Here is a 23,796-nt window from a genome sequence, read left to right as displayed (position 1 = left end):
GAGTCAGTTCGAGCATGTTAGTCATTAGGGGAAGATTATTTCTAACTCGTAAACTTACTGAGAGGCAGGCATTATACATCTCCCTGTGCTGGATATGATTATGTATACTGGGCTCTGGGCTGAAGTCAGGTGGCAATGTCCTAAAGAGTAAATAATAACCTCCGTTTTTAAGACTTTGTAAATTTGAGATAATCTCTGAAGCACCCTGGTGTGTACTTAAAGGAAGCAGGAGTCATCTTGTTTTTCTGTCAGTGCAGACTCAACACTTCCTTGATTCTTTTGTATACATGTGTGTGTGTGTGATTGTGTTTTCCTGTACATATGTTTTGGTGAGTAAGCTTTTCGTCTTCAGAATCGAGACATTTTTGCAAAGTGAGGTCATCCTGAATGATACTCAGGGTTGGGAATTATTGGGACCGGAAAATAAACAGTCAATGACGTGTCCTCACATAAACAGCAGTACAAGGACGTGTGTGTGTGTGTGTGTGTGTGAGCACATACTGTACATGAATCATCTAATCTCTTTCTTTCTCTACTGCTTATGAAAATCTTCATGTCGAAGTATCTTATAAAGAACCCAGTAGAATATGTTGAAGAAGAGGAAGGCCAGGGGGAAGCCGGCTCTCGACACAGTGTCAATCTTTTTGGCTCGGTCGATAAATAACTTCCTCATCTCTTCCGTGCTTTTACCCCCTCCGCTTTTGGGCGCTCCTCCGGGGGGGTTCTGGGTAGTGTTTGCTGTGCCTCCCGTGGTGTTCAGCACAGTGACAGTATTGTTGATGCTGGCCTTTGAGTCCTTGCTGTTGCTGGGAGTGGAGGTTACAGCAGCTGTGGAGGTCGGCCTGCTCTCCTGCGCTTCCCCTTCCTGTTGGAGAGATGGGGAGGATGAGGATGAGGAGGAGGAGGAGGAGGAGGGGGGCACGGATCAGATTTACTTTACTCGCCGCATGTGTTTCTGATGTGCCCATGGGCAAGGCACTGAACAAGGGTTAAATAGATGTTCTGTTTTTGTTTAGACACAACTACAACATCAGCCTTTTTTTCTTTAGGAATTTGATATGCTATATGTCATATAGATACGTGTGATCCCTTAAGGCTATGCATGTATGTTTATGCGTCAGTATAGCTTTAGAGGCTTTTACAGCCTGTATATTTAAATTATAGGATAAAAGATAAATAAGAGGGACGAGAAAATTGTTAAAGGGACAAAAATTAACAATAATATGTCTGTTATAATGTTTGTATTCTCTATATATTTATGTCAAAGTTATGCTTTTGTTGTGAAACAAAGGCTTCAGGCCTCGAAAAATTGCAGAGTAACTTAACACTGTTTGAACTTGAACGCACCTCTTTCACAAATATAACAAAACAAAAAAAAGCATTCAAACCCTCTCTCTCTCTCTCTCTCTCTCTCTCTCTCTCTCTCTCTCACACACACACACACACACACACACACACACACACACACACACACACACACACACACACACACACACACACACACACACACACACACACACACACACACGCACACACCACATTACCACTGACGTTTGGTTCATTGAAACAAGGTTCCATTGAAATTGATGGTTTTAAATTCTATTATTACTGGAAAATCAGCATTATATCACACATCTGTCCCATTCTTTATATCTGGTCGGTCTTTGTTTAGGACTATATGTGTATAAAATTGGAAAAGGTGGCTGTTTGTACCCATAATTGATCATTACAGTTTAGAGTGCATTCTTTTCTCTATGTAACTCTGCCCGTGAACCCGTTCAATGCTTTAAACCGGGCTTACAACAATTACCTGTATCATTTAATAAAACTATCTACAACTTTGATCAACTCTAATGACGTAACTATAGTTATTCAAACACTGTGAAATTTGTTTGTGAAAGCTTTATTTTGTGGCCAATAAAACAACTGATTTACTGAAAGAGGCTTTTGTAAGTTCCCCATCATGTCAGTAAAAAAACAAGAGTCATATATGTGTGTCATACTTCTGTTTCACAATGCTGGGGAGCAAGTTAGCATCCATGCCGGTCTGTTAGTCTGTTAGTTGGAAGTGTTGCATGTGTGTCCAAAGTACACTAATGTTTTGCTGCTATTGTACTTTGACCTACATGCTCCTTTAGCAAACAGGCTCTATTTTGATTTAGTATAATATAGTTTAATGAGATGCACTTTGTATTGACCTTTAGAACTCTATGTTGAGAACTGCTACATAAATATAATTGTTGTTGTTGTAATTAAATTTGACTTTTATTATCCTACCAAGTGTCCACATTTACCTCTCCTCTTAACCACCTTATTAACAACCACACCGATGTTGAAGACTTTACAACACGCTGGTCGGATCATGCAAGTGAAACATGCACATGCAAAGATGCAAACATGCAAACATGCACATACACACACACACACACTGAATGTATGGTGCTTGTTACCCTGTGGTTGCTGGTGTAGAAGTTGGTCATAGATCCATAGAGAGGGTCTGATGATGGTTTGAGGCCGTTGACAATGTTAACACGATGGAGGGAATCAGCTAGCTCCACTGGATCAACTGCACCTCCACTGTTCTATCAGTCGACAGCATGCACGCCAATAATCAACAGACAGGAAGCAAAATGAAGGAAAAAAAAAAACAAATAGCATCCAAAAACAGGGACGGGACACTCATTCATTCAGTCAACTGATGGAGTAATGAGGTTGTATTACTAAGTTCAGGAACAAAGACCATGCCTCAAACCTCACACCTTATCTGCTCCTCTCCCCTTTGTCTCAGTTCTCACATCCCACCCTTTCTAACATTCTCTCTCTTTCGTTTGACACCAGGAACAATGGGGGCTCCATCCAGGACAGAAGAAGAGACGGCTCCCCCACCCAGAGTCTCACCCCACCCTGGTTCCCTCACTATACCCACCACAAGACCGGTACAACATCCCACGCCTTCATCAACTGGCACCCTGATTCTGACCTCATTCCTTCATCCCTTACTCCTCAGCCAACATGTCCATGTGGGCCCCACATGGGTTAAATGCTACGTGGGTACTGAGTGCATGGGCTTGAACTGGGAACATTTTGAGAGTCCCAAATGGACCCCACATGTGAAGCCCATGTGGGTCATCTAAATGGGCCAGATTTAAGGTCCATTCTGATCACACTTAGACCGCATATGGGCAAACATATGGGGCCTATATGGGTCTCACCCAGTTGGGCCCCACGTGAAATCCAATCAGAACCCACTTGAAGCCCATATGGGCAAACACAGGTGGGACCACCATGAAAACAGCAGACAAACCCCCTTGCAGCCCAAATTTAACCCTTATGGGGCCCACATGGACATGCTGGCTGGGCCTGCACCCCCACCCTTCATCCCCCCTCCCCTTACCCTTCATCTTTCATCCCTTCATCTATAACCCTTCGACCCTCAACCCTCATCCCTCCACGACTAACCCTTCTTTGCAATACATTTTAAACTCATATCTACATTGGTGTGATCTTGTTAGTGAAAATGTTAATAAAGATGCTGTCGAAGCCATTTTTATTGAGTGGGTGTAATTCTAAACAACTCATCTACCTTTATATAGAACAACTATCAAATAAAAACCTAATAAAATAATAAAAGCCTTTCATGTGCTTGTTTTTGCACCCCAGTTATTATAATCCATTGTGTTCCACTATGAATCCATATATACTGAAACCTACTTTACATCAGCATGCCTGTGCATTTCTTCATTTTTCTAGGGTTTATCATGTCTAAACCTGTACATGTGGGCTCGACATATGACCTCATCTTCCCTGCCAAACATATACAAGCATACTCGCATACAATATACAAACAAGTGGTGAATCCTACAGGACCTGATTCCTGACCAGATAAGAAGACCTTATCATGGGATCTTTGGGGTCTGGACGAGATACAATATATTGTAGTTCTTTCATCCCACTTTATGATTATTATCCTCAATATACATTCAGGAGGTATATGAAGGGCTGATAGTTATAGATAGAGTTATGTTATAGAGCGTATCAACCTGTCTTTATGAATTGAAGTTAAATCACTACAGGTACATAGCAAGTAAGGCCGTAGCCAGGATTTTTCAAATACCGAGGTCAAAAAGAAGACTACAACTTATATATTAGGTATATATATATTAGAATTAAACATCTCCAGTAATATGCTGTGTATATTTGTACATTTGTGACGAATCTGCTGACAGAAGCCAGTTGGGACATAACACCGGGGCCGGGGCCAGTGAACAAATTCTGGGTGGATTTCAAGGCCTCACTCCGCCGCTGGCTATAGCCGACTACTTTTGTTTTGACATGGCAGCGGTATCTGCAAGTACGTCACGTGACGGTCCGTTGATGCAAGGATAATTGTCTCGTCGGCTATTTTCACTTCCCAATGAAACGAAACCTCAAGACAAAAATACAGAGGACATGACCTCGGTGTCCTCAATGGTAGCTACGGCCATGATGGCAAGTTTGGCCATTTGGAAGAACATTGTAAAATTAGGCATCAACCAGTATTTTCATTTGTATCTGTGATATTTGACTCTATTTCTTTTCTTTTTGTGTATATGAGTTGACTGAATGTTGAGTTGATCCATTCCCAACCCACAGAGATCCTGATCATGCACTGACGACAGGCTCATCCTCTGTTTAGGATGACCTTCTGTCTGAGAAATAACATACGAGTGAAAAGAATCATGAAAGCACATAGATGCAGTTACAGCCATGCTGTATCATGCATTGATACTGTCAATGACATGTGGTGCTTTTGGAGAACTCAAACATGCATAGTCAGGAACATTGACAGTTCATATCTACAGCCACACATCAGGAATGGTGTAGTTTTCAACATTACTAACTGACTCATGCTATTCTTGAGTGGAAAATTGCAATAGCAAAAGTTCACCACTAGATGGCAGCCTCAAACCAGAGAGCATTTTTACAAACTCACCCTGTGTATGTATATGCCTGTGTGCAGGTATAGATAGTATGTATAGGGGTATGGATGCATAGATAGATTCTTTATGCTTGCATTGAACACTGAGTTGTGTTAAAGATGTTGTTCATTGGACTGTAACATCTTGGTGTACCTTGCTCTTGCTCTTGTGATGCCGTCTGAATCGCAGCAGCTCTTTATGTTGCCTCGATACAAAGTTCACTGCAGCGTACTCCAACAGCGCGGAGAAGACGAAGAGCAGACACACCGCCATCCAGATGTCTATGGCCTTGACATAAGAGACCTGTATACAGCACAAACACACACATGTCATTTATTATATTAAGCAAGGCTGCATTAGTAAACCCAGGGGGGGAGAATGGGTCGTATTTCTGAAGAGCCCTGACAAAAACTAAAATGCACATGTTTTTCCCCATCATGGAGGACCCCTTTCTGCTCACAGGCCCACCAGATTGCCCATATGGTAGATGCGGCCATGGTATTAAGTGTGGATCTGCAGACCCTCACCCATAAGGGGCCTCTTGTAAACTTGATATAGATGCTCCTGCACTGTGAATGACACTTTGTTTAAAGATGACTTTGTGTTCATATGCATTTTCTGTATAGGCACTGCTGATCGATCACTGGTGAACTAGCATTTAGCTGCACTAGCTTTAAGAAAGGTAATGTTAGTTAGTAAGTAGTAACTGGTCTGCTGCTCCACCTGTTTGGTCCACAAATATAACATTCTCGACTAATGCTGGATGAAACTGGCATGGTCATTATTGGATGAATCATAATGACTTTGTTGATATTCCATTCATTTAATAGAGGCAGTCGATGGCAAAGTTAGCACTGAGCAGTAAACACAATTCATATCCATTCAGAAAGCTACTGGTTGTTATAGTTTCATATGACTGGAGGACAGAGTATATCAGATGAATATCCAGAGACTTGAATGTAATTACATGAGCTCAACATTCATGGAAGACACTTGTATTCTGTGTTACATGCACTGTTAAAACGGACGAAGAACCTCCTTGTGTTACTCCGCCTTCACATCAGTAACTTCATCACATTAGTATAAGTGCGCAGCACTATATGCAACACTGGTGACATCATAGATCCTGCATTTAGATAATCCTACAATTATTACAGACATTATTGTAGGGTTGCAGCTGCTGCCCTACACACATCCCTGTGGCTGTGCCGCTGATGCCTGTGGTGTCAAAATGATGTAACCTCATTTCTTTATGAAATAATGACTTATTCAGACATGTGTAGCATACTGGAGTGCAAAGTTCTGTTGAGCACTGGGAACATGAGAAACCTCCTTACCTCTAAAATCACACACACAGGCTGAGCCATGTTGTTGAGGTGTATGTGTACAGTATGTGTGAGAGAGATGGGTGTGCTAATAAGGGTTATGTAACAAAGTGCTCCTTGTCTGATTTTTTCTCATGCATACAAGATACCAGAACAAGACTAAGGGGCTCCTTCTCACACACGCTCTAGCAGAAGCATGATGTGTGTAATCAACACATACTTGTGCTTGCCCATGCAAAACATCCGCCAATAAAGAGGGATAAAAAAGAGGCAATTCAGGTCGAGCGATAGAGAATACATCAACTATTCTGCCTCATGTGCACACACACTCACCCACACATGCACTCTCCTTGTCCACCTCCTCTTTAGTCACTTACCTATGTACTGTAAGGGTATATAAAGTATGCCCACCTAAATATGCAAATGTATGTATATGTGACGTACTAAAGACCTGGGAGTTTAACTCCTCTAACCATATGGACACAATCTGTCTGTGCAGCCATGGTTACAGTACAGCTTACACAGCTGGGATTTCTCTGCTGCAGATTCACCGAAACGTAAAAACAATAAAAGACAAACAAACAAAAATGGGTCTTAGAGGCCGGTATCATGCAGAAGGTTCAGCTTAGTCTGTCTCTCTTTGGGTGAGCTGACTTCACTTAGTCTAACACTGGGCGTCCTGGATAACCAGTATCATGAAGCTGGTCATTAACTAGCTCAGTCAGCTCGGGGGTTTTCCTGTTATGAAAGACGTAGGGTTGTTAATTATGAGCGACATCATCAGAACCATGAATGAAGGGACAAAAAAATTAGAAAGTATAATGTTAACGGCAGCCTCTGATCATACAACATGATAAGAAGATGTAGAAACATTAGACATATATATGATTCACATATATTATAAGTAGGCTAAAGCTTAAATTACATGTAGGAAATATTGTATATGACTTAACTGTAGAGTATTTTTTGCTATTTAGTTGGATGATGAACAAACCATTTGAATATGTCATGCACTTAAAACATTTTTTAAAAAGTAGTTAATGACTGATGAAGTCTGTCTCACCCAAATGTTACATTTATAATGATGAGAGCCAATTAAACAGTATGTGGGATATTTCTCTAATAAAAGACCATCTTTGGTTTTTATTTCCAATTATCATCACACAGTTGTCTCATGTTATTCTGAGCTGCAGTGATGGAGTCAGAGTGTAAAATCATCCACATGTCAGCTGTCACTCAGGGGATGAAATCATTGTGATGTGATCATCGTAAATGATCTCTCTGTTTGTTAGAAGCTCTGTTTTAAAACCAGAGTGGAAATAGAAAGTCTGGAACAATAAACCTGTAAAGTATATATTTCTCTTTTACTTGTCACTTTACTGTAATCTCAGGACTTTTGTCCATGTCGGGATCCTGTAGGGATGATGACCCCCCTCTCCCAGTGGTCTGATTGGTCAGTGGTTGGCCCAAGCTTGACCTCAGAAGTTGACAGCTGCTCAGCATAAGTTACCATGGGGATTTATCCAAATTAAAGTGAGCCAGCTTCGTGATACTGGAAAACCTCAGTTAAACTTAGCTGGCTAACCTAATAATCTTGCTTTGTGGTACAGGCCTCAGGTGTAGCCCGCAGCTAACAGATTCCCTGGATACACACTGCTTACCTCACTCAAAGCATAATGGGAACACTAGTGGCAAAATCTCCAATTACATTCTCTCTAAACAACAGGAGCAACACAGTCTACAACAATGAACTGTTTGGTATCACACTATCTATGTATTTTAGTCATTCCTAAGGCTGATAATGTCCCATCAACTGGGTTCTTGTTCCGTTGTTACATTCATATTCAAATATTTCCCGTATGCTGAAAGCTTGTGGACATTAACATGTGTAGAACATTATAAATGATGGTATTTTAGGCTAGTTTCCATCTACAGTCCCTGTGATAGTCAGATACAAGGACAACAAACACTAGATACTAGGGTAGGTAGATAGACACAAGCACAGTACACAAAACAGCAATGACAATAGACAATCAATACAACAGCAGCTAAACCATTACAGTTCCAGACGCAAAGTTCCAAACCTAATCTCTCTAAACTAGCCTCCCCAATCACATGTAAGAATATACAGGTTACTGACGTTTTTTTTTTTGTCCATGTGGTTTAGTCAAATGGTCAAGTGGTTCACATTTGAAAATAAACGTATGAATAACTTGCACACATTCTTTTTTTGTGGACCCAGCATAAAATTAATTTAATCCATTTAGAGAGAATATATTAGAGGATTATGGCAAAAATGTCTAAGTGGTGTAACCATAAAAACTTTGTACCAAATAATTCAACTTGCTTAAAAACAGTAAATTCTCAATAAAACACCATATCAACTAGTTTGGCATGATCTTACATTATAACTTTTATATTAAATAAAGGTAATGGAATACAATTGTTCTTAATATTACATTTCATCTGGGGAATCATGGAGATCAGGAAACATTTAAATGTTCTTTAAATGAAGTAATTATTAGTATAAGTCCACTTAAATACACTGTAGGTGATAAAATATGTAATATGTATCATTCTTTTGTGGTTACACCATTTGACATTTTCAGGAGCATTCAGTCTTACTTTTGGTAAAAAATGGTACAAATGTCATTTCAAATGACAAAAAAACAACAAAAAATCCTAAATGTACATTTTAACAAACCCGATGCTGCTTTTAAAATGATTTTTTAAAGATATTTTTTAATTGCTCATCTTGTCAACCCTTATTTGTCACTGACACATACATCAGTTCAAATAGAATGAGAAAAAACCACAAGAATAACAATTTATTTGGCTTGATGCTGTCACGTTTGCTTCCTTGGAATCCACTTTGAAGATATTGAAATTTGTGCAGGCTTTCACTGTGATCACAATGCCATAAACCTGCTATAAAATGTGCAAAAAACAAACAAAAACAGCCTCAGTTTGAGGCGGTTAAGGGTTCTGTGCAGTACCTCACTAAAATGCACTTCAACTCCATTATCTGTGTCATTCTAGGAGCTACTTCTGCTTTTGTTCTTATGGTTTGACTTTCACTGTGACTGTTTGAAAGTTCATCACTACTGTCATTTCCTCCTTCTAACTCTGTACACAGTGTGTTGGTTTAATGTCTCTGCCTCACACTGTTTTAGCATAAGACTCAAGTACAGCTCAATTCCAGCAACAACAAGCTAAGCAGGATATTTGTGAAGAATTATTTTTGCTTTAATACTGTTATCCTGTGTGAAATCTGGCAATGTCCAACTTAATGGTTGGCCTACAAGACTGACTTCTCTTGCCACTGTTTCAAACCGATGCCTTTGTGCAAAGTAATGTTTAGAAATAGCCAGGTTAACACTAACACTCTTTAATCAGCTCATGCATATCATCAGGGTCACAGTGCTGAGTAGATTTGATCTATCCAACCAACCAATATCTAGTATGCTGGCTTATCCTGTGCAGGCTAGAACACACATGAGGTGAAAGGCAGGGTAAATCCTGGACAGGTTGCCAGACTATCACAACGCTGACAAATACAGACAGACAATCATTCACACTCAAGATCCACACCTATGGGGTTATTTAGAGTCTCCTATCCACCTACTGTAACCTGGAATGTGTTTGGACTGTGAGAGGAAGGTGAGGAAGGCATCTGAAGGCACACGGACACAGATGAATAATGAAAATACACAAACACACACCTTAGGCAGTGAAGTCCTGGAGCCCGAGCTCTGCGTTGTCATTGTGAGGACGGTGGTGATGCCCAGCGCCACTCTGGCTGGGGCGGCGTCCATGTTGATCCAGAAGGAGACCCAGGAGAGAATGACGATGAGAAGAGAGGGGATGTACATCTGGATCAGGTAGTAGCCCATCTGACGCTCCAAGTGGAACCGTACCTCAATGCAAGTGAATTTACCTGCAACGTGGCAAAGATACAGCATAGGAACAGTTACAATACACTGTTGAATGTCTCAAATTTTGATTTTCTGGGTATTTTCTCACTTTGCATAGCTGTAGCTACAGATTTTGGGGTCTGAATCTATAAATATCCATAATCTCTGTCCGCTTCTCTGAGCATCCTCTCAATCCTGCATGTCCTCACCCTCAAAGACGGCTGAGGTCACAGACACCTCATCCATGTTTTTGAACCGCCTCTGGTTAAATCCCATTTAATGAAAAGACAATCTCACTCCGGATGTCAGCCTGTTTTCTTTTTCTTCCTCTCGCAGCACAAACACGCTTGATGAAATGTGGCACCCGTTTTACCCCCGTGTGCATGTTGCCTGTGTTGTAAATGCTTACGGCATTGTGTGTATATGTGTGTGTGTGTGAATATGTGTTTTACCTGTGTTGTAGTGCTTGGTGCAGTATCTGAGGTCTCTCTCATCTTTGAGGAGGAACTGCGGGAGGGTCAAGCCTTCGGCCACTTGGACCGGTCCGTTCTCCTGCCACTCAAAGATCAGGTCGTTCATGGTGTAGCCGACTGCAAGAAAAAAAGCGTTACGCAGGAATAGAAGACATCAGCAGTAATCATCATTTTTACTTCATCAAGCTTATATGGCTGAAAATTATTTTGCAATATTTTATCATTTTGATTGTTTGTCAGTGTTTTTGTAAATGTTATTTATTATTTTATTCATTTTATAAGAAATCAATTCCCTGTGCCTGTATTTATTGAGGGTAGGAAATGTGTGCTGGCCTCCACATTCCTGTGTTTATGACTCTGTGAATATTTTTGCATTTCTAGATCCTTGAATAAAAGAAGCAACTTCCCTCAACCCTAGAAAATTATAATATGAAAAATGTTACATAAAAGATAAAAAATAGAAAAATAGAATTGGGAGAATTAGGAACCATTTCTATTTTTCCATTAGTCCAGTGTAATGGGTGGAGTGGGTTGTGTTTTCCCTTTTCACCTGTTTCATGTTTTCTCGATCTATATGTTGATGTGTGTGGCTGAGCACACTGACTCTTGCTGATTAAGGCTGGCAGTTAAAAGGGCAGCTATGAGCTGTGTGGGTTGCAAAACTAGTGACAAGTGACTGTTGTTGCTAAGATAACTGGTGGCGTTTACTGGGTGTATTTTCTTCAATTGTTTTTCATTTTGTCTGTGTGGTGGTTTATCCTTATTTTAGACAGGGGTGCCATAATTCTAAGGGCGTGTGACTGACAGGGGCCCTAAAAATGTTTAGAACATTAGTTGATTTTTTATTCTAACATATCATCATTAATAAACATGAATAGAATATTTCATTAAACATAGGCATGGTTGGCGTTGCCTATGTGTGTGTGTTGTGGGGCCCAATGTGATATCCTTTAATGGGGCCCAAAATCCCTGGTGGTGCCCCTGATTTTAGATAACTAGTTTTCAATTCAGTACTTTCTTGGACCCACCACCTCCCCGTCACCACCCAGTCTTCACAGATTCATCAGCAGTGTTGGGGGTAACGTGTTACTAAGTAATGTGTTAGAGTACTTGGAGATGGTAGAAGAGAGAGCATTCACTTTGTGGAAATATTCACTTTATTTTGAATATATGGGAGAAAATAAATGAATGGCAGTAACTTTGTAATGTAATAAGTTGCTTTTAAAAGTATCGTTCCCCAACACTGTTCATCAGTGCATCACTCCATCAACCTCATCAACCTGATCAGTCTCAGCACAAGTCATCAGTCATTACTGCTGCTCAGGACTGACGTCGATTCTAAATCTCCATGTAGAGTCCAATAAGTATTTTGACAACACCTGATCATCAATATAATCTGTATAAGAACGACTTTATTTGCTTCATTCACTTGTCTCTGATTGAAAAATCATAATATAGGTAGAATACAGACAGTACATACAGTTTCTACTGAAACCAGACAAACCATTTGATCATGAAAAAGGTGAGGATTGGGTCCATTTTTACACAAATATGCAAAAATATTTCAATTCAAGCCGTTTCTCCACACACTGCAAACTGATACTGGGTCACATGTTATCTCTCACGCTCATATCGTCGTAATCGGCTAAATGCTTACGTTCCACCTTCCAGACCACGATGACCACGCTCGGTGAAGATTAAAAATAGGTAAGAGTAAGGAAAAGAAACGACTGAGCCACAACACTAAGTGAAAGCAACATCAAAATGCATGCAGCTAGTGCACTGTAGGGCGTTTTGATAAAAGCAGAAACCAGCTGGTACTTACTGGTACAAGCCTACAGCCATACACAAAAGATTTAGTTCATCTTGCCTCTTAAGCTCCAGCTAAAAGTGTGTGAAAAATGTATGTGTAAATGTAGAAAAAAACAGAGAGAGAGAGAGAAAAAAGAAGACCATGCCTTCAGCCTTCCACACAAGCTGCTTGACTCTGGCTGCTGGTGGTAACAATGTCTCCGCCTGTCAACTCACAGCGCTTTACAACCTCTGCTGGTCACACCGACAGCATTTCAACTCAAAAACTGATTCAAACAAACAAACAAACAAACAAACAAACAAACAAACAGAAATCATCATATCATATCATAATCCAATTAAATAACCTGAACAGGGGACAATCTGTAAATCCCATCACCTGTCTTTATCACTAATCCATTAGAACACAAGCACGAATCAGAGCATCATCATCGTTGCATGAAAGCCACATTAAAAATAAAACCTGTTCGGACAATAAATCCACACGTGATTTAGACCAAAATCTTTGTGTAATGGGTAATGTGAAATGAAATTAGAGATGGAGCTGGATCAAATATGCATCATCCTCTCTCTCTCTCTCTTTGTATGTATGTATGTGCGTGTCTTTATGTCTCCTGTGTTCTCTGCTGCATTACATCAGAGCAGCAGAGCAATGAAAATAATCTCTTAGATATAAACATTATTAAAGGGAGTTGATCTATGTATGGTAATGCCTCTGGCTAGTGGGCTGGAGCAGAATAAAAACTACCATGAAGACGGATAATCTGTCCAAGTGTTCTCTTGTCCCCTGGAGCCAGGCTGCGCTCCTGATTGGACAAAGGACGAATTAGTCATCATAGTCCTATCGACATTATTAAACACGGCATTGAGTTACTTTAAAAAGATACATGCGTCTGCTTAAATATTGTTTCCATATAAAGGGGGAAGTCAAGGGGTGAATGATAGTGGAGTGTACAATTCAAAAGCCTGGACAGTGTTACTGTTAGGGTTAGGGTTAGGGTTAGGGTTAGCTGCCCTGTGCTGTCCAGTTAAACAATAGAGATCAAGTTCTGTCCATATATACTGCTGCACTATCCAATCAGGTTCTGGTACCGTTCAGATGGATTGAAACTCAAAGTATGATCAATACACCTACTTATGTATGATGCCACCATGATTCTGAGGAACCTGTCCTCTGTGGATAGTCTTTAAGCATGCACACATAGTACCATGAATACTCTATGCTTATAAATGCTCATACTCAATGCAGCTACAGTAAAGGAATTTCCCTATTGGTTCGTTATTCTACAAACAAGGAAACACAGTTACCCATATGACAGTCATATCCTCTGATCTTGGTTGCCACAGCAATGCCGCGCCACCGTTTATCAAAGTGTCTCCTGCTTTCCCTAAAACACCACAGACAGCTGCCTTTACCGTCTCAAGGAGAACGACGAGGAGGGAGATGATAGCGTGGCCCTTACTGTGCCCATGCTTGACCCCTAAATGTGGAACATTTCGTAACAATGAGGGAGTAACTGGAAGTAACCTCACCCTGTCTTCTTATGTGAGCACAGGATCGAATCTGGTCTAGAAAGTCTGATTCTCTACAGCTACCATCAACCAACATAGTCTTTTTGACCACTCAAAGCACTTTTACACTACATGTCACATTTATCCATTCACACACATTCATACACTGATGACAGGAGCTACCACACAGGGTTCCAACCTGCTCATCAGGAGGGAGACTAACCATTCATACACATTCACACACCGTTGGCATAGCAACAGGAGCAATTTGGGGTTAAGTATTTTGACCAAGGACACATCGATATGTGGACTGGAGGAGCCGGGAATCGAACCACTGATCCGATTGGTGGACGGCCGCTCTACCTCTTGAGCCACAGGCGCCTCACAATATGTAAATATTTACTCCAATTGATTTATTTGAATTTATAATGAGCACTGTGTTCTGTTTAAATATCATTTCATTACAGAAACCATAGAGAGAAATTAAAGACAAATTGTCCAAATGACAAATGAAATGTTTCAAACACACTGTAAAAATTCTGTTCTGTAAAATGAATAATATTAACAATGAGATTTACCATTTAAATACATTACTGTTTTATTTATTTATATATATTTTACTTAACCTTTCTTTAACCTGGAAAGCCTCACTGAGATGACACTGACATTCTCTTCAGCAGTGTCCTGCCTCAGATGAATGATGATCATTATTAATTATTATTTATCATGAACAGTCATTAATAAACATGATTGGTTCTCCTCCTGTCATACAGTACATATATTTTCTTAACTTTGTCATTTCTGATAATTATACAGTGTGTGTAAAGATCACTGAATGTGATCCACACACTAATCAAGGCAGACAACAGATAGATTCAAGACATTTATTCAGCTTATCATTTAATACATTTGATCACATCATACATAACATTTAATTGATCTAAAACTATACACACTAAATAATATTGCGCTGTGTAGTAAATACAAGTGAATATTTAACCCTAACCTTTGACAAGCATCATCAGATTCATTGATCCAGATCTAAGAGTTCTAGACAAATCCAATCACTGTGAGGACCTTTCAGTTCAGATCAGACTGGGTCTCTGGTGACTGTAAAGAAAATCTATACAACTCAGTGAGATTACTGCAGCCATCAGACCCGCAGGATTAGAGGCCTGAGTGGAGTTGGTTGCTGAGGGTCAGAGGTGATGATGAGGAGGCTGAGCAGGTATCTGCTGTTTCTGTAGCTCCAGCTGTAGCTTCTTCATCCTGCCGTCTGTCAAAAGATATAATCACAGATATAATACATACACAATAATACATTCACAAACATGTCAATCAGCTGTTGCTCCACATGCTGCCTCATAGTTGAAGTCTCATAACTAGACTGATTTCAGACAGAGAATGGCAGAAGTAAAGAAAATCTGGATTTACTGAACCTGCAGCTGTTATCAGAACACAGAAGATAAGGGTTTAAGAATGGAAGCATGAGAGAAATTAAATGAAAATAACACATTTTAATGTAAAAGAACAATAACTTGATACCTTAGTGTGCACATTTATTCCAAAAACGTTCAAACTAACTAACTCTTGTGTCTCGTGTCAGTATCAGTCTGGAAAGATTCCAGATCAGATGAGGAATTTCAACACAAGTCATTTATGTAACTCACACTTCAAATATTACTGAGTTCCATTATGATTTATTTACTGACTTACATCATGCACAGATGTGTCTTTGTTTATCTGATGTATCTGATGTCTGACTACATCACAGACAATACAGCTACTGTGGTTTACTGTCAGTCACAGATACAGGAGATTAATATTACCAATGTCATCAATATTACGAATATAACAAAAAATTAAACATTGTCTCTTACCGTTCGCCTGGTTCCACAGCAGAGAAACAGCTGGATAAATGTGAGGAACAAACTTACTGAAGGCCAGTAGATGAATATCAGCTCCAATTAAGAAAAGTTTTGCGAGTTTCATTCATCACTAATCTCTCAGAATACACCAAGACACATTTTTCAATATATGATCGAGGTGGATTGACTTTAACCGGCCCCAGTTGTTTTGTTCTGTGTTGTACATAGTTAAGGTCGTTACCAGATGTTGATACCTACGAAATCTGACTAATGGGAAAGGATATTGAAAATCAGGAATTTCAGGAATATTCTCCTATAAATAAATAAAAACCAATATAAACCAAAAATTTGACTTGAAAGATCACTGAGTCAGTAAGGAGCACCTGGGTTACTAATAATAATGTGCTTCACCTGTCAGCCAAAAGAGTGAGGATTAGAAGAATAGAGAAATATCAAAAATGGTGAAATACAATAGATAAATAACACGATTAAGGACATGATGTCCTTTGATCAATAAATATGATCTTTTATATTCTCCTGTGTTTGGCTGTTCTGGTTCACAATACAATTATTCCCCCTAATTATTGTTTTATTTCTCCTTTTTATTTGTAATCCAAGTGGACAAAGAGACTCAGAGACACATGATTAGTGATGAATCTGATGGTTATTGTTTTAAACCTGGACTATGTTTTGTTCATGTAGGCATTTTTATTTCTTTGTTTCTTTTTCCCAACTCTTTTTATTGAGGTTTTCCAGTACATTGCCATACAGCAGTAACTGACAATGACAAATAAGGCACATTTGTGTAACGGTATGTCAGTAAATACTTTTAACCCTTACCCACCTGCAAACCCACCCAATTCAGGTCAGAACCACACCGGGACGAACAATAGTATTTATTTATTTTTTAAAATATTTTTTACTTGTTTATTTTTTCTTTGCCTGTCTCTGTGTTACCATCCCTTAGTCAACCGTTGGTGCTGTGATGTAAAAAACTGTAAACACTGGCATGAATTAAAACATTGTGGTTGTATTGTAAAACTTCTGGCTACTAATACAAATCTAAATTAAACATATATATAAAAAATACAAATAGTCAATGAATGGAAATATGGACAGTGCCACTCTGACACTGCAACCTGTGTGCTGCTGAGTTGGGTTGCGTGCAGTTCTGATTTGGGGAGCTCAGCACCATTTGTCATCAGTGTTGCTGTGCTGGATAGATGGTGTCATGTTTGGTTAGGCTTTTGATTTGTCTGGCCTCCCATACACATTAAAATAAACAGAAGGATTACATGGAAAGCTCTCTATATTATATTGTTTATATATATTTATGGGTCAATGACGTGATGTAACCCAGTGTCAATTGGTGTAAACAGTACTTTTTCAACAAAAATCTGATTATATACAAGAAAATAAATGTGAACTAAAGTGTGAAATAAATGTAATCCACTTTTGTAAGGTAACACTATTTAAAAAAACAAACACATTTTCATCATTTGTCACAAATTATTTAGAAAAAATGTTTGTTTTTAGGATATATCCTGCTCAATATTGACAAAATCATAGACTGTATATAAAATGGACGTAACATCCGTGACGTCACCCATGGGTTTGTGGACTGCTGCTTGGAAGCGAGTTTCGGATCTGAGCAGCGCCATCTTGAAAATTTCAGGTGCATGCCGGGTAAAAAAAAACCACGGATTCTACTTATATGGGCATCAGGAGGAGCATGAGGCGCCCTCCTGAACCTGTGAACCAATCAACCTGTCAATCACGACGTAGCCACGCCCCAATGCATACCCTGCTTTATCGTCAAATATAAAATCAGTGAGGCCAAAATGTCCCAAATGAACACCATACTGCATTGAAGAAGGCTTTAAACTAGCGATTGAGACCATAAACACATTTTGAAAACGTTTACTGAGGTTATAAATCAAGTGAGAAGTTGGTGAATTCTCCATTGACTTGTATAGAGACGGAAGTCCTTTTGACACCAAAATGGTCGCCCCCTGGTGGCCTTTTGATAGAATGCAGTTTTAAGTTACTTCCGTGTTCGCATCATTTCAGAGGACCAGAACTCCCCGCCTGGACAAAATGCTTTTAATCTAGAAATACTCCAAATGTCATTTCAAATGATATAAAACCAACAAATATACTAAATGTACATTTTAACAAACCTGATGCTGCTTTTAAAACTAGAGTTAACATATTTTTGAATTGCTCATCATGCCAACACTTATTAGTCACTGATCCTTCTACATATTTGTTGTTCACTGGGAATCACAGTATTTTATTCTTACAGTATCCACTTCCTCTCTCCACAGTTTTGCTCCTTGTATGAATCCAATCAGCATGCTAAACATTCAGTGCCGTGCACAGTCAAATTCCCCGCGGGTATACAGATAGAACCCAGAAGCCACATCACTGAGGTATGGAATATACATGCGGCACGAACAGGAGAGCGACATCGCAATTATGATGAATAATAAACTGGAGCAGGAGGAGGCGGGGAATGAGGTGGAGGAACGGAGGGCTGAGCGGCGTTGACTTATTAATCTGTGATGTGTGTTTGACGATTGTTGATTTGTGGGATGCTGATATGAGATTTTTTTTTTTTCTCCCCTCAAAATTATTCATGACATGTCAATGAGCAGTAAAAGTGGTAAAAATATGATGAATAATAAACCAGAAGAGGAGGAGACAATAGTGATGGAGAGAAAGACAGAAGCACGAAGTTAAACAGACAACCTAGTTCAGGTGTTAAAGGCTGGAGACTGTTTCTATCATCTGGAGCTAAGCTGATGTGGTGTAGCGGAGTCTTGACAGGTTCTTTTCATTTTGAATTCAAATGATCTGCTTTGTGTGTGTGTGTGTGTGTGTGTGTGTGTGTATGTGTGTGTGTGTGTGTTCATTTCATTTGCAGTTGTGCACCCAATGACCTAACTACTGGAGTTTAAACTATGCTCATCCATTATCTATCCTCCATGAAGCTCATGAGTTAAGGAACAAAAGCGAAGTGAAGAGACTTTTAAAAAACAAGACTTTGGTCTCAAGACGGTGTTAAGTTCCAGACTTCCTGCTATGTTGCCTGAGAGGAGACACTGCCTTAAAGGCTAAACTCACAGCAAACTCTCACACATGCACACTTTACATGAGAGATTTTAATATCATAAAGGCCTGCAGCATTTACTGTGGCTGAACCTATACAAATAAGGATAACATATTCCCTCATTTCCAGCTATAGCAGACAGCTTCAATTAGCTGCAGTTCTGTGGTAAAGCAAATAGTATCAGTCCATCATGGCTATATCGTATATGGAAAGACATGAATATGTGAATTTGGCACAGGAATGTCATAACAGCATGTATGAGTGTGTGAGTTTATATTGTACTTACAGCTCTCCAACTGCATGATACATGTCTGAACATCCATAGGGAAGTTTTTTAGATCCATGGGACATGACAGTGTTAATGTTAGTCTGAAAGCAAAGAGAGAGAGAGAGAGAGAGAGAGAGAGAGAGAGAGAGAGAGAGAGAGAGAGAGAGAGAGAGAGAGAGAGAGAGAGAGAGAGAGAGAGAGAGAGAACGAGTGAAGTGCAGCTGAAGACAGTGACAAGGTTTAAAGTCAGCCATAAATGTTGTACACATGTAGAGTATAAAAAGAAATGCTTTTATCTGTGCTTATTTTATATTAATGCAGCACTTGGTGGGATATTGTTACATTTCCAAAATAGAAGCACAGCCTCTCTGCAGTAGCTCATACAGCTATACCGAAATACTCCCGGCATTTTATTTTGAAAGCCAAAGAATTGTGAAAGTAAAAAGTGTATGTGTTTGAACCCATTACATTTTTGCATTTTTGGCAACATAAATTCTATTTTATTCTATGCTATAAATGATATTCTTAAATTACAAATAAGTCTAGTCTTGGATTATTTGTCTACTCTGCATTATTGTTAACTGTTAATTTGTAAATCAGACACGAATTAAATCACAAAATTAAATATAAAAATGCCAAAACAATGCTGTTTTTGAACAAAACACAAAATACACTCCTCATTCTTCAGCAGTGTCCCCATGAGGATAAATCCTAATGCTCCATCATACAGAACTAATGATGATGGTATTCACAGCACAGATTATGTATTCCTCCAAATCTCATCTCCTTCCACTTCTTTTCAGCTGCACTGTACTGTAGGTCCGCTGTACGCCTCTAGCTATGAAAATGATAAAAAAGTGCATCGCCATGTGTGAATATTGTGCACTGCTCTTTGATTCGTACATAAAGGGCCAAATACTTTCAGTCACATTTGAGAGAAGCTCAAAAGGAGACTTTAGAATAGGTCAAAGTCATGTGACAACCCGTCTTGTGACTTAACAACCTCGTCTTATAATTGGACATCATCGTTCTCCCCAAAACTTACCTTATAGAGTACAAAACGTTCCCATTCTTAAATATCCTGAGCAGTTTGTTGTCTGTCGTGACCTCGTGAAAGTGGGCTCCCTTCTCATTGGCGAAGAACAGATCCGGTTTCCAGATGGAGTCCAACATAGATGGGTCCAGATCCAAAGAGTCATCTGGGTATTCGGAATAAGCGAGCCTGGGATCGTTCCACTGCTGACGGAGGAAGATGTTCACACGGTAGTCCTACAGAGACCAAACACAACATGAATGCATCAGACACAGGGATTTATGGGAAGGCTTGAATGAAAGTTGTAAATACCGGCTCAGTCCAAGCATCATCTGAGATTCTCTGAATGTCGGTGACAACTGTTCAAAAGTGGATAAAACAGATCTACATGACAGTGATGTGCAGAGCTGAAGAGGACATTGTTAGTCTGAGTAAATGTTTGGAGCATACTGTATGTATAGTGCTTTATTTTGTTCCTAGTGCTACAGGATGAAGAATTTCCAGAAACAGCCTATCACAGGATGAGCTTAAATAAAACTACAGTTGTCATTTCATGCAGTTTCTAAAGTCTGAATTCCCATAACCGATCATCCATGCTTCTCACGTCAGCTGTGCAGAGATGTGCAAATTATTTAGTGCCCTTTAGTGCATCAGCTGAACAATATTTGTATACGAGTCCATGTGTGTCATGCTCCCATGCCATTGCCTATTTCCAATGTGTATGCAAACCATCATTTATTCCAGAGTGAAGCTACAGTAAACCCAGTAAACCACACAAACCCCCTGACCTGGACAACTGACAAACTGCTTGTTCTAAAGTACACCACTGTGCCAAATCAGTATTTCAGGTATAATATTACTTTTGGTACAACTGTGCAATATATTTTTTTCACTTTAAATCTGTGCAATAATAATATCAGACTCAGATGTTATCATTCCAACAATCGTATATATACGATTGTTGGAATCGTATCGTATCATATCGTACCGTACTGTATTGTACCGCATTGTATATGATATGGTATGGTATGGTATGGTATCGTACGGTATCACACCGTATGGCATGCTATGGTATGGTATGGTATGGTATGCTATGCTATGGTATGGTATGGTATGCTATGCTATGGTATGGTATGGTATGGTATGGTATGGTATGCTATGCTATGCTATGGTATGGTATGGTATGGTATGGTATGGTATGGTATGCTATGCTATGGTATGGTATAGTATGGTATGGTATGGTATGGTATAGTATGGTATGGTATGCTATGGTATAGCATGGTATGGTATGCTATGGTATGGTAGAGTATGGTATGGTATGCTATGGTATGGTATAGTATGGTATGCTATGGTATGGTATAGTATGGTATGCTATGGTATGGTATAGTATGGTATGCTATGGTATGGTATAGTATGGTATAGTATGGTATGCTATGGTATGGTATAGTATGGTATGCTATGGTATGGTATAGTATGGTATAGTATGGTATAGTATGGTATAGTATGGTATGGTATGGTATGGTATAGTATGGTATGGTATGGTATGGTATGGTATGCTATGGTATAGTATGGTATGGTATGGTATGGTATGGTATGCTATGGTAGTATGGTATAGTATGGTATGGTATGGTATGGTATGCTATGGTATAGTATGGTATGGTATGGTATGGTATGCTATGGTATAGTATGGTATAGTATGGTATGGTATGGTATCTTATCATATCTAAGGTGTCAGATGTGTCACCCCATCTCAAGTGAAACATTTAAGGGCCAACCAAGATTTAATGATGGCAAAAAAAAACCTAATCCCTTGTCCAAATCTAGAAAAGCCATCACATTATTTCCTCCCACAGTGACCTGCCAACTCCTCTATCTATTGAATATTAATGCATTTGATCACAACACCACATTCAGAAATATAGTGGCATCTCACTGTCCAACCAGCTGCTCGAACCTGCTCGAAAAACCGAAGATTTTTGTCTGGCATAGACGCCTTTATTTATCTATGTGGGAATTTAAAACAAAAAATAAGAGGAGATAAGCCTGGCTTAGGTGGGGGAGGGAGGGTGTCTTTGCATAACTTAGGAAAGGTATTATGCATGGTTCAGTGTTCCTCTTTGTGGAGCAGAAAAAGATTTAGTATAAATTTAGACCATTGAAAAAAAAGAAAGAAAAAGATTTCAATTGTCCGTGTGAATAAAAGCAGCATAAGCATCTGGGGCTAACACAGGGCGTCTCTAACTGGTCTGAAGATAATGAACCGAGTGTCCTGATGCCACTATCAATCCACTGCGCTGGAAGTTTAGCTCTCGACAAAAATTCCCAGAATGCACTATAAAAGGCAGTGAGCGCCTCTGCTCACTATGCTCACTGACTGGAAGTGACATCACTACCCTTCCACTTCACTACACCTCCAGCAGAGCCTTTTCAGAGTCACCGCACGATGGACACAGATGTGAGTAATGAAATTAAACATGAGTAAGTTTGATTTAGGTGTGACGGTAATTATAACTATTGCCGATGCTTTTGGCCTACATTAGCCAAACATGCAACCTCTGCTTAATGAGCTGTGTCTTTTTCTGCTCTCATGATGCAACAAAAATCCATTTAAAAAACACCTTAACCAAACTGAATAAACAAATCTGAATTTACTGTACTCTTTATTCTCTTACACTATAGGTAGTGGAACTCCATTGTAGATCTGTTGTCGTGGTGAGGTCATTATCATGTAGCAGATTCATCAGTGTTTCAGTGATCGGTGATGCAGAAACCTAATCAGAGCTGGAAATACAACTCACTGTACAGTGATTCACTGTTGCCCCGAGGTTATGATGAATTTCCATACCTACAGATGTGATCTTTGTTGACAGGTAGAGGCCTACATTCCAGTTACTCTCTTCTCACTTATGTCTGGTTGTCAGACATCGATAGTATGTACAGATCACAATGAACAAAACGGGCCAAAGAGGCTTATTGTGCTGAGAAAATGTCTATTAGCATCATTAGTGTGGAATTGTTGGCTAATAGTAAAAACACATATAAATACATTATCTTAAAGCTGAGCCTAGAATGTATTTATCCATATCAGGTTATGGAGATTAAAGCTACACTAATATATATTTTTATATATTATCAATGGATCAAATGACCAGTGTACAATGTAAATGATGTCATCCACATCAACAACCCCACTGAGAATGAGTCCCCCCCCCCCCTCCTCCAGCTCTACACAGTGTTTTTAGCCTCTTGTAGCTCATTGATTTAGTTTTATGACCCACGAACTCTGTTCTCATCGATTCAGCTTCCAGATGCAACAGCTGTTATCAGCAAAACCTCTAAAAACCTACTGTGCACCACTTGTTACTAGCTGCTGAGGTTAAGTGAGGCATTTAGCACATAAACAAATCACATATTTTTCTCAGGAGTCAGTGGAGATCAAAGAGAAGAATATTACTACTTAATATTACTAACTAAATACTTAATATAACGTACGTACTAAATATCACTTAAGTTTTACTTCA

At 39.4% G+C, this 23,796-nt stretch overlaps 1 protein-coding gene across 2 annotated transcripts in view; it reads right to left on the bottom strand.

Annotated features, from left to right (window-relative positions):
* Positions 1-532: 532 nt before the first annotated feature.
* glra3 (glycine receptor, alpha 3) overlaps positions 533-23,796 on the bottom strand; it is a 35,190-nt gene continuing 11,926 nt past the window's right edge. Inside the window, exons 3-8 of one of the 2 annotated variants that reach the window (XM_062441060.1) lie at positions 20,288-20,511; positions 19,261-19,343; positions 10,650-10,787; positions 10,006-10,220; positions 5,094-5,261; positions 533-796 (exon numbers count right to left, since the gene is read on the bottom strand). In XM_062441060.1, the coding sequence (XP_062297044.1) occupies positions 533-796; positions 5,094-5,261; positions 10,006-10,220; positions 10,650-10,787; positions 19,261-19,343; positions 20,288-20,511 (1,092 nt within the window). The remainder of the gene's footprint in view (positions 797-5,093; positions 5,262-10,005; positions 10,221-10,649; positions 10,788-19,260; positions 19,344-20,287; positions 20,512-23,796) is intronic. The other variant, XM_062441061.1, reaches the window with a different exon arrangement.

This window comes from Scomber scombrus, chromosome 2 (assembly GCF_963691925.1).
Source record: "Scomber scombrus chromosome 2, fScoSco1.1, whole genome shotgun sequence".
Taxonomy (NCBI): domain Eukaryota; kingdom Metazoa; phylum Chordata; class Actinopteri; order Scombriformes; family Scombridae; genus Scomber; species Scomber scombrus.
This window is presented reverse-complemented; position numbering and strand designations above follow the sequence as displayed.